The 12,432-nt window shown below is 36.7% G+C and overlaps 2 protein-coding genes across 2 annotated transcripts; both read left to right on the top strand.

Moving 5' to 3' along the window:
- Positions 1-2,456, top strand: LOC108968940 (phenoloxidase 2). The gene is made up of 4 exons (XM_018933303.1): positions 1-1,074; positions 1,140-1,761; positions 1,818-2,053; positions 2,116-2,456. Exons 1-4 carry the CDS (start codon positions 94-96, stop codon positions 2,326-2,328), a joined length of 2,052 nt encoding a protein of 683 aa, XP_018788848.1. The 5' UTR covers positions 1-93; the 3' UTR covers positions 2,329-2,456.
- Positions 2,457-6,236: 3,780 nt separating this feature from the next.
- Positions 6,237-8,786, top strand: LOC108968943 (angiotensin-converting enzyme). Its single transcript, XM_018933307.1, has 7 exons — positions 6,237-6,367; positions 6,442-7,009; positions 7,183-7,877; positions 7,933-8,150; positions 8,239-8,361; positions 8,428-8,606; positions 8,661-8,786. The coding sequence occupies exons 1-7, from the start codon at positions 6,314-6,316 to the stop codon at positions 8,669-8,671; spliced, it is 1,848 nt and encodes a 615-aa protein (XP_018788852.1). The 5' UTR covers positions 6,237-6,313; the 3' UTR covers positions 8,672-8,786.
- Positions 8,787-12,432: the final 3,646 nt, after the last annotated feature.

Below are 12,432 nucleotides of genomic sequence, written 5' to 3'. Positions count from 1 at the left end.
ACTACAGTTGCACATTGCGCATATTCGTCAGCTCTCCGATTTCTATCAATAATTGTGTGTATAGTAGAAGGGGATTTACAAACATCGTTAATAATGGCCGATAAAAAGAATCTTTTATTGCTCTTCGATCGTCCCAATGAACCCATTTTTATGGAGAAGGGAAAAGCTGCCGTTTTCGATGTTCCTGACAAGTTTCTCACCGATCGTTACCGTCTCATCGGTAATGAGGTGCAGAGCCGTTTTGGTGAAAAGGCTGAACAACGTATTCCAGTTAGAGATATAGCTGTCCCAGATCTTCGTCTACCAATGTCGCTCCCAAGAGATGCACAATTTTCGCTTTTTATTCCGGCTCATCGACGTATTGCCGGTCGTTTGATTGACATTTTCATGGGAGTGCGCTCTGTTGATGATCTTCAGAGTGTAGCTGTATATGCCCGAGATCGGGTGAATCCGTATTTGTTTAATTATGCACTATCTGTGGCACTACTTCATCGACCGGACACCAAAGGACTTGATTTACCATCCTTTGCACAAAATTTTCCCGACAAATTTGTAGACTCCCAAGTTTTTCGACAAGTACGTGAAGAAGCCACCGTAGTTCCCGAGGGATCGCGTATGCCAATTACCATTCCACGGGATTATACCGCTTCCGATCTAGAGCCCGAACATCGATTATGGTATTTCCGAGAAGATCTTGGAATTAATCTCCATCATTGGCATTGGCATTTGATATACCCTTTTGAAGCTGGTGATCGTGCTATTGTGAATAAGGATCGTCGCGGAGAGCTCTTCTACTACATGCATCAACAAGTAGTGGCCCGCTACAATTTAGAGCGTTTTAGTAATAATCTCGCACGAGTAGTGCGCTTTAACAATTTACGAGAACCAATCTCAGAGGGTTACTTCCCAAAGATGGATTCTTTGGTTTCTAGTCGCGCTTGGCCACCACGATTCGAAGACACAAAGTTGTCGGACCTAAACCGAGAGTTGGATCAAATTAATTTAGATGTAAGTGATTTGGAGCGCTGGAGGGATCGTATTTTTGAAGCTATATCCCAAGGTTTTGCCACTGATGTAAGTACTCATAAATTATATTGCAAGTGCAAAAGTATTCGTGTTGACAATTTTATTAATTTCAGGAAAGTGGCAATCGTGTGCCATTAGACGAAGTGCGCGGAATTGATGTTTTGGGTAACATGATGGAGTCATCTATTGTATCACCCAATCGTAGTTTGTATGGTGATTTCCATAATATGGGGCATGTGTTTATTTCCTATTCCCACGATCCCGATCATCGTCATTTGGAATCCTTTGGTGTAATGGGAGATTCTGCCACTGCTATGCGTGATCCCGTGTTTTACAGATGGCACGCGTACATCGATGACATTTTCCAAGAGCACAAGACTCGTCTTCCTCCATACACCCTAAATGAACTCAGCTATGATGATATTTCTGTTACGGGTGTACAGGTGAGTCCCGAAGGCGGTCGACCAAATGTACTTCAAACATTTTGGCAACAGTCTGACATCGATTTGTCCCGAGGAATGGACTTTGTGCCACGTGGTAATGTGTTTGCCCGTTTCACTCATCTGCAACATACACCATTCACCTACACCATTAACGTCAACAACAATAGTGGTGCACAGCGATTTGGTACAGTACGTATTTTTCTGGGACCGAAAGCAGATGAGCGCGGACAAGGAATGCTCTTTAAGGATCAACGTTTACTAATGATAGAGTTAGATAAATTCATTGTAACCTGTAAGTAATAAGCTTCTGTTAAATTGTAATTAACTTGAATACTTATTAATCTTCAGTAAATCCTGGCCAAAACACCATTCGTCGCCGATCGGCTGAGTCCAGCGTCACCATTCCTTTTGAGCGCACATTCCGCAATTTAGATGTAAGTCGCCCAGCAGCAGGTAGTGCAGAAGAACTAGAATTCAACTTCTGTGGTTGTGGATGGCCCAATCACATGCTTATTCCGAAAGGTTTGCCCGAAGGTCTGCGCTGTGAGCTGTTTGTAATGGTGTCCAACTATGATCAAGATAGGGTAAAGAAAATCGTATTTTTGTAAAGCATATTTACTTTAGTAATTTCAAACCCAATTTGTAGATCGAGCAACAATTGGTGGGCACGTGCAGCGACGCAGCCTCCTATTGTGGTGTGCGAGATCGTCTCTATCCGGATCGGCGACCTATGGGATATCCTTTTGACCGCCTGTCACGCGCTGGGGCGGACCGCCTGGTCAATTTCTTGACACCAAATATGAGCATTGTCGACATGGTTGTTCGCCACGAAAACCGTGTTGTACTTCGTAATACTTAATTCAGCTACACAATGGCAAATTGAGAGAAATTTACAAACATGTTCTAGGAAATGAATGCATTTTTATTGGAAATAATAATCCTAAAATTTTTTATATACATTATAACAGTACACTAAATAAAGAATAATTTTGCATACGAATTACACTGTTAACATAGGTTATAGATATAGATATTGTGTAATTAAATTCTGCGGGTAAATGATATTTCAAAGAAATGTATTTTGATAAGTGGGTAGAACGGTTTTAATTACTATGCCAAATATGAGCGCGATCTGTAACCCAGTTTGTCCACAGCAGCTGCTTCAGTCGGTGCATCACAGTAGTGCATTGCGATTTTTACAACGTAGAAAAATATTGAACAAAGAATGCTCAAAATTTGAAAACAAGCCTCGTTCTGGACAACCTTGGGCTTCTTTAACTGATGAAAATATTAAAAGAGTAAAGGATATGGTGCTTTATAATCGTCAGACAAGTGTTAGAGAGGTTGCAAGATAGCTCGACATCTCTCGCGAATCCGTTCGAATGATTTTGATGAATATTTTGCTCGACTCATCCTAATAAAGCTGAATTTTTCCAAAATGAGTACAATTTTGACCGAATTTACAGCCAAAAATGCAATGAATACCATTGATCAGCGTATTCGAAGGGATAAAACAAAATTCGTTGAAAGAGCTGAAGGCCATCCGAAAAGGTACTTATGAAAAAATTCGCTATATTTTGAAATTTTTGTATAAAAAGGGAAGAATGTCACGCAAGCCACCAATGAACTTTGTGAAATTTATGGACGCAATGCAGTATCATGAGGATAGAGTTATGTGTAGATGTTCACGCAAATGAGGAAAGTTCTCTGATCGCCATTCACTTGTGAGTGACCAGAAATGATTCTTTTACATAAGACTCAAGCAGCTCACCACTTTCGGTCTTTGACCAAGTATCCTCTGGGTAGCCTAAGAACATCAGTTTAAAGGCGAGCTAAAGTGAGAAGGTAAAATATCGCCTTTGGGGTTGTGCGCTGGGTTTGAGACCCGCCACGTAAAAAAAAACACCCCCGTGAAAAGTTATAGCCAGCCACGGCTATAATCGCGAAAGCGGTGTCTACGCCAATTAAGCAGAATACTGCAGTATAATTTCGTTTTCGCTCGCTTCCGTTCTCGAAAGCGTATTTGGAAAGCTCATTTCACTCGCTAACACGTGTTTGATTGATTGTTGTTTATTTTAAGTCGTTCGTGAGTTATAGCGAAATTTCCAAATTTCGATTAACACTGATGGAATAATGTCTCTAGAGAAAAAATGACAAAAAGTGGTCGACCAAAATAATACATATCATGACCTGAATTGTAAAATAACGTAATAACATTTTCGGAAATTTGCAGTGGCATGATTGGAACACGAAATAAAATGGAACATGAGTGAAAATTTTAATATTGGTTAAAACTGGTTTATATCTGAGCGCAGAGCCTGAAAATGTTGAACATATGTAATATGAAATATTATATGTGAAATTAATATGTAATTTGAAGTAGTGAAGCGTAATCAATAAGACACTCAATTTCGAATTTTTTGATGACACGTTATCTTGTAATTCACGTGACGATATTTATTTATTTATTATTATAAATATAAAAAAACAAAAATTAGTTGAAGTTTAATTAGAAATACTAAAAGACTTTTTCGACTACCCAATATAATGTCTGTCTCTTATACACATCTAGATGTGTATAAGAGACAGACGTTATCTTGTAACTCACGTGACGATATTTATTTATTTATTATTATAAATATAAAAAAACAAAAATTAGTTGAAGTTTAATTAGAAATACTAAAAGACTTTTTCGACTACCCAATATAATGTTCTGTTATACTTGTACATCTGAAATGAGGCGTTCTCGGTAATGTTGGTTTGATGCAAACACTTTGACAAAGCAAAAGTGTCATCTTCGCCAAAATTGAAAGTTCGAAAAGGCATCACTGTCGTAACTCTTGCCCAAAAACTTTCAAATTTTGCAGCATTTGAAAAGCTAAAATGTCAATGTAAGTTATTTATATTAAATATAATTTTAATACTATACTTTTGGATTTCTTTTAAATTTTATAGGAAATAGGTAAAAGAGATGATGTAAAATTTTGGAATAATCTTTTGATTTTAATGGTGTTTGCAATTAATATTTTTTTACATGATTCATTGTCTTTTTATACTTTTCTATCTAAAATCGGTCAATTTTGCTATCTAGCAAGTCTGTGAAACTTTTCAAAGAAATATTTATATTTTGCATATTTTTCTATTTGAAAACGAGCAGTTTCATGCAAGGCATTCGACACACTTTGACGGAGAAAACGCACATTTTAAAAAAATTTGCGCTGTAACTTGCGATGTCATAAAAATGTTATGCACCGAATTTGGTGGAGATTGGTCGAGTAGGTTCCGAGATATGGATTTTCACTTAAATGTTTTTTATCCCATGATCCAAAAAGCGTTGTCGAATCATCTCGGATGTTCAATTTTATGTCTCTAACGTATTTATGTAGTTATTGATTTATCGCACTCTTTTTACAGTAAAATTATATGGGAAGTGGACAGGGTTATCTTCCGATTTCATCCATTTTTACAATGTCAGGAGGGATGTTTAAGGGATTTGTCCTGAGCTTGGTAGTTGTATCTTCAGTGGTTTAGGAGATATTTTTTCGAAATTGCAATCCCTTGTGCCAAGTACAGTCTTTTATCTTAATTTGGTGCTTAGTTATAGCACTTTATAGCTTTTTGTTCGATGACGCTTTGAGGGCGTGGCAATGGTCCTATTACGTTAACTGCAATATTAACCGTCTTACGAGATATCTCAAGTTTTGCTCAAGTTAAAGCTTTCACACACGGACAGACGGGTAGACAGTCACCCGGAATTGAACTCCTTCCTTCAGACTAATAATTTATGCATAACATTTATGTGTACTATATATAATACATGAGAGCGCGTAGTTCTAGTTTTATTCGTCGCATCGGGTCATGCTATACCTTTTTGGAAAGCTCATTTCACGCGCTAACACGTGTTTGATTGATTGTTGTTTCTTTTAATTCGTTCGTGAGTTATAACGTCGCAAACATGGAGCAAAATAAAGAGAAAATACGGCATATTTTACTGCACTACTACGATAAAGGCAAAAATGCATCTCAAGCCGCCAATAACAATTGTGCAATTTACGGACCCGATACAGTTTCCATTTCCACAGTACAACGATGGTTTCAACGTTTTCGTTCTGGTGTAGAGGTTGTCGAAGACGCGCCACGCTCCGGAAGGCCTGTCGTCGAAAATTGCGATAAAATCGCTGAATTGGTCGAAAGAAACCGGCATAGTAGCAGCCGTAGCATCGGTCAAGAGCTGGGCATGAGTCATCAAAAATTTTATGAACAATTGAAAATTCAATTAAAAATACCGCAAAACTTTCTTGACAACCTAATATAACACTTTATTTACCTTTATTCCTTTTAAGTGATACAAGTAACTTTTAGTTGAGAAAAACTATTATATTCTGCACAAAAATACTCAATATATATATATTTCTGCCCTATTATTAGGCACACCCAAAACAACTTAACTGTTAGTATTAGAGCAAGCTGCGACAAAAATATGTTTTTCATTAATATAAACGTATAATCATTCCCACGAGGTATGATAGGAAGTTTAAATGGTATTTCCACTTCTTAAGCTAGTAAGCGGTGCTTATATATTGCAAACTTATACATATATTCGATTAATATGAGCTTTTTAACAGATCTGCACATCCACATAAATATTTTTGTATTTGTTTAATAACAAACAAACATCATCATGATTATAGATAAGGAGGTTTCAATAAAACTCATCTTATTTTGATTGAATTTACATTTAGGTCGAATATAATGAATTGCGTTTAAATGTGAACACTCAGTACGATTCCGAGCGCAGTGATTGACATTATTCTTATTCTGTTTAACTATCGAAAGCACGCAAAATGCGTCGCCGTTTATTTAGCATTGTGATATTTTCAGTCATCGCTTGGATCAATGTAAGTGCACGCGCCGTCTGTACTTTAAGTTTGTTTTAATAATATGAATACGAGTAAATTTTACAAATTTTTAGGATGTAAACGCTGCAGCAACTAAGCAATCGGATGCGACCAAATTCATTTCCGACGCCAGTACTCGTTATTATAAGCTTTATAATAAGATTGCAGAGGAAACATATTCATCCACAGATGACGATGACTTTAATACAATATTTTCGAAACTGACCACTGTCAAAAGAATAGCTGCAGAACTGGTTACAATTTCCGAAGAGGCTAGTGATTATGATTTGGAGAATATCCATGATATGCAAGTGAAAACGGCCTTGCGGAATCTTCGAAGAGTTGGCGAGCTATTTGTCTTGGGAGAAGATTACTTTTCATCGGTGCTGATAAACTTCGCTGCTCTCAAAGAACTTTCTACAGATAAAGACATCGAACCCTATTTGGGTGGCGCGTATATGCCAAGTCAAGACGATAGCTCGCTAGCGTACTATCCGGATATACAGAAAATATTTCAGCGCAGCAATGATTCTGATGAACTGAAATACTATTGGGAGACTTGGCGCGAGAAAAATTTGGTTTGGTCTTCAGTTAATTTCTACACCATTATTGAAGCCTTTCAAAAGGCTGCTAAGATTCTAGGTAATATGTTCTTTCCCATTTCAAGTGCATAAAATCTATTAGAAACGACGTAGAATATTTTTGAACTCTATTTGAATGACACAAGTATATGCAAATGCATATGGTACATACCACTATGTATGTAGGTGTATATATTATACTCACTATATATGTATATATTATATATTTTGTAGACATACCGGTACTTGAATTTTGGTTTCGCTGCTACAATAATAAAGAATTTTTGCGGGAAATGGAACGAGTGATGGAAGACATTAAGCCCGCTTATAAGGAACTTCACGCATTCATTAGAAAGGAACTCCATGAGAAGTATGGTGGGAGTGTTGTTAATCCTAGAGGCCCTATTCCAGATCATTTGTTCCAACAAGTTCGAGAACAGGCTTGGCAGGCCAATAGCGTTATCGAACCATATTTTCCAAAGGCAAACCTTCCGCCATATGACAGTTTTGTGGCGCATTATGATGCAAAGGACATGATAGATGCAGCAGAAAATTTCTATCAATCTCTTGGGTTCGATGGATTAGACAAGGAATTCTATGAGAAGCAGTTGAAGGAGCAAGACGAGAGTGCTGACAATGGAGATTGCAGAGCCGATATTTTCGATCTCACACCGCATGTATACATGAAATATTGTAAGAAGGTGGAGTTTAGAAAATTTTTGCAAGTTCATGGCTATCTCGGACGGTTACATTACGCTAAAGAAAAGCACAATCTTCCATCGTACTTCTTCAATTCTTATGATTTAGAATATCCAGTAGGGGAAGCCGTAATTTTGTCAGCATCTACCCCCAAACATTTACAAGCCATTGGACTTTCTAAAAATTTCCAATTTTCGGATCAAATTTTAATGAATCGATTGTTTAGAATGGTAACAGTTAATAGATTGCTAATGTATTCCTTCACACATTTCTTATTTATCTTAGGGTATTCATACAATGCTCAACATACCACTGTACTTCGTCCACACCAAGGTAATGACTGATCTGTTGAATGGTACAGTGGAAATCGAGAGGATTAACAAACATTACTGGGAACTTATGGTAAAATACGCTGGGGTGGAGCCCCCATCAGATCGCCCGGAAAGTGCTATTGATTTCCCCTATAATTTTTATTTGGATATGGAGGAAAACCATCAGACTAAGTGCGTATCGAACTTTTCACATATCCAGGAGTTTTGCATGCCTGCACTTATAAGTACACATGCATACATATGTTTTACTTTTATACAGAAAGTTCGTATCTGAGGTTCTTGGCTACCATTTTTACCGCTCGTTTTGTGAAAAGACTCATCACAAGGGATACCTACATAACTGCGACTTTTACGGTAATATGGAAATCGGCAATTCTCTAAAGTAAAAACGAACACATTCAAGCTAAACTTATTAATATCGTTAAAATGGGTTATTACCACTTCTCAGATCAATGATGTCTTTGGGTTCTTCAAAGCCTTGGCATGACACTCTGATAAGAGTTTTAGGCACCAATTCAAGTCTAAGTGGGGACGCTTTGATTGCTTATTATACGCCTATGTTGGATTGGTTAAAGGCGAAAAACCGTGAATCAAACGTCAAAATAGGCTGGAATTCCAGTCAAAAAAGTAAGTTCTTCAAGAAAACTCATAAAAGTATTATACACATATTTTTTTTTATAGAAATTCTTTAAGTTTGAGGAAGAAATGGCACTTCTGGTTTACATAATGTGCGAACCTTATTATATACAAATATAGACTTATATTAATATATATACTCACATACATATGTATATGCGATTATTTTGAAATACTTTGCATATTAAATATATAAATATTTCAGCAACAAAAAAATAAATGTTATAGTTATCTGATTTTCTTAATTTTCGCTGTCATTGTTAAGTATATTTTAGAAAATTGTATTGCAAAATTACGTGTTTTTAGCTTTTTAATTAAAGGATACCGTAAAAAAAAATCCGAATAATCGGTTGTATGGTAGATACATATATGATATAGTGGACTGATTTGATCGATTCTGACAAATGATTAAAAAATATTGAAATGCACCTATTTATTGTATTTAAATTAACGAAGAAAGTTTTATAATCCCTAAAAAACTTTCCCTTTAAACCGATTCGCCGATTTTAGACTCATAGTCTCTTATGCAAAGTTGTTCATCTATCTTGTGTGTACATAATGTCTGTCAGCTTTGCGCTCGTATTCGTATTTCCAAAATTTACTACATGTGGCGTTCATTGGGAAAAATGTTACAGTAAATACACTTTTTTTTATAGCTGCAATTCAATTATATCCTGATAGCTTTGATTACAGCTTGTAACTAAATACACAGAAACCGATTGCCAGGTATGTTGGAGTAATCGAGTGCAATATTTTGTCGCCATTAAATGCTTTCTTGAAATTTTGTCTTCTATTAAAGTCCAAACAATCTCTGTTGGATTGGCGTCTGGTGACTGTGATTGTCAATAGCAATATCCATGTCCAAGCAATATTATTTTCTTCTTTTGTTCAAAGCCGAGCCCAGCGAAAAGTTAATTTCCATCAACGCTGATTTGATACTGGCTCCCATAAAGTCTTCTGGTACCATTGTAATGTTGAAAAGTTATGTCTCTGACGCATTTAGTTATTGATTTATCGCACTTAAGAAAAAACCGTTATATGAGGAGTGGCAAGGTTATCCTATTTTCCCATTATCCTAAGGAAAGTTAAAAAATTTCGGGATTCGTTGTGCCAAATTTGAATTGTCTATGTTGATTTACGGCTTCACTTTGACACTGCTATGCCTGCATACAGGAGCTGACAGATGGAGAATAATGCAACGAATATCAAAAGCAAAACACCAGTAAAATAATGGTGCATATCTTGAGCACTTGTCTCGTATAAGGCAACGCTTCAAACATTTGGGTGTCTTATGGTATGGGACACTGTAAGAGGTATCGATAGCGTCAAACGCTAGCATTCTGAAGGATGAATACTCTTCACGAACTATGTAGCGACACTCCATCTGGCATCTCAAAGGACTAAAATTGGTCTACATATGTGCAGCTTATGATCTAACCAAACTAACCTAACCTGTTAGGCCCTTACACCCAGTTGCAATCTTAGGATCACTTGATTGCTACGAAAATATGTATGTACCAAGATTCTTAATTTTTTTCTGGTTTTACCACTTACGGTTAACAACAGTGCGCCAGTCGTTTCTTCATTTTTGCAATTTGGTGCCAATTGGAGATTCCAAGCGTAGCCATGTCCGTCTCCACCTTGTCTTTCTATCGGAAATTAGGTTTTCCTGTTCCTCTTTCTCTGCTTTCCCCGGCGGGTACTGCGTCGAATACTTTCAGAGCTGGAGTGTTTCCGTCCATTCGGACAACATGACCTAGCCAGCGTAGCCGCTGTCTTTTAATTCGCTGAACTATGTCAATGTCGTTGTATATCTCATACAGGTCATCGTTCTATCGAATGCGATGTGTAAAATATTCTTTAAAACTAAACCTTCCCTCAAAACATCGTTGCATCTACACTATACGTATATCAGACAGGGAATGTTAAGTGACTTTTAGAGTTTGGTTTTTGTTCGTCGAGAGAGGACTTTACTTCTCCATTGCCTAATCATTCCGGAGTAGCACCTGTTAGCAAAAGTTTATCTGCGTTGGATTTCGATGCTGACGTTGTAGTTGGTGTTAATTGTTCCAAGAGAGACGAAGTTATCTACGACTTCGAAGTTATGACTGTCAACAGTGACGTGGGAGCCTAGCCGACGAGTACTTCTTTATCCATTCTGGAGAAAGCAGAATCAGAGAACTTATTTTTCATGCTTCATGTTAACTGTCAGCGAGGGAATTCATTTCATATGCAATGTATGAATGTAACGAATTTCGTTTTGTATAATTTTGTATGAATGCATGCAAGTTAACGACCGAATCCGCATAGCAACCTTACCATAACTGTAAATGAAATTGAATCTTTGCTTTTTGCAATTACACTGTCTCATTAATTAAAAATTTTAATTAACGTTTTTGATTATTTAAGAATTCGATATTCCTTTTCCGTTCTGAATCCAATAATCCACTCTAATTAAAACAATATCGCTCGCTCTCACAAGAAGGCATAACAATAACAATTGTAAAGAAAACAGAACGTTCTGCTGGAATATGCTGTAACAGCTAATATTGTAATTAACTTTCAAGCCGACTAACTTCAATCAAGCCGATGCTTACACTTCAGCTTTAGCTATAACTTTAAGTAAATAAGGCCAAAATGTATATACATATGTACATACATATATTAGTATTTCAGAAATAAAGATTTGATTTGTATCTGGCGATCCACGGGAACCACACGTGCTCTTATTTCATCCGCACGTTCGCGTATATAAAATATATAAATTTTTTTTTTTAAATTCCCTCGTCGCGGGAACTAATTTGCATAGTAATACTTATAGTCAATTTGGACTTGCATATTTAATAATTTTATTTCATTTTTTCATAATATACTCTACTAATAAATGTTTTTGATTTATATTTCTTTCTAATATAAATTAAAGTTATCACAATATCTTCTATCATATTATTCTAATGTATCTGCACAAGCTCATATGAATGTACRTATGTATGTATGTATACGCATTTGAGCGTTCAGAATCATGATTTTATCACTTATCAATATATTACTCGGGCGCGCATTAATCTGCATGCTCATTCATTCATATATATGTACTTATACGTACATATGTATATTTGTAAAAACTTCCGAACAAATAATGCACAAGCATTGAAACGTACATATGCGTACACATGTGAATATGTCACCAACAAAAAATTGAAACATTGTTCTAAAAAAACAACAACTGTCTCAAATAGCATAAGTATGCCAAGTCAATATGGCAGCCCAAAATGCCCAATGTAGTAAATTTTACAACAAATACGATTTCATTCTTAACGCAAGCGCAAATTCTACAGGCGACCTCGCTTCATTCATAAAAACAGACGCCGTAACATCACCCCGAGCATGCCYTTGCCAACAAGCGTCTTTTCGCGACGRTRGCAAAAGCTAAAAATCATRAATTGAACATCTTTCTGGTGTTTGTTCTAAGAAAGAAGGGATAAAATATTTTTCCGTGGCTCGCAAAAACAAGTGTCGATATGTATGCAAGCTCATACATATGTATACATATTTACGCTAGTTTGTTGGCGAAGCTGTTACTGCSGCAATGGAAGCGGTAACAATCGGCGATCGTTTGTTAGTTTCTTTCGGCACAGCTCGGAATTTCTACCAACAATACAACGTTGTGATGACTCTTTGACAATACGAGAGATTCGGCCATTGGTTGACCATGACAACGGAGATGGGAAAGATGCGTGCGGCACTCGTTATTATGAATGTATGTACATATGTATGTGGCTCGCATTTGCTTTCGTAAACATACAGACAAATGTGC

The sequence above is a fragment of the Bactrocera latifrons genome, unplaced genomic scaffold (genome assembly GCF_001853355.1).
Source record: "Bactrocera latifrons isolate USDA-ARS-PBARC rearing strain unplaced genomic scaffold, ASM185335v1 scaffold_234, whole genome shotgun sequence".
Taxonomy (NCBI): Eukaryota; Metazoa; Arthropoda; class Insecta; order Diptera; family Tephritidae; genus Bactrocera; species Bactrocera latifrons.
The sequence above is the reverse complement of the archived record's forward strand: the minus strand, read 5'-3'. Positions and strand labels throughout refer to the sequence as shown.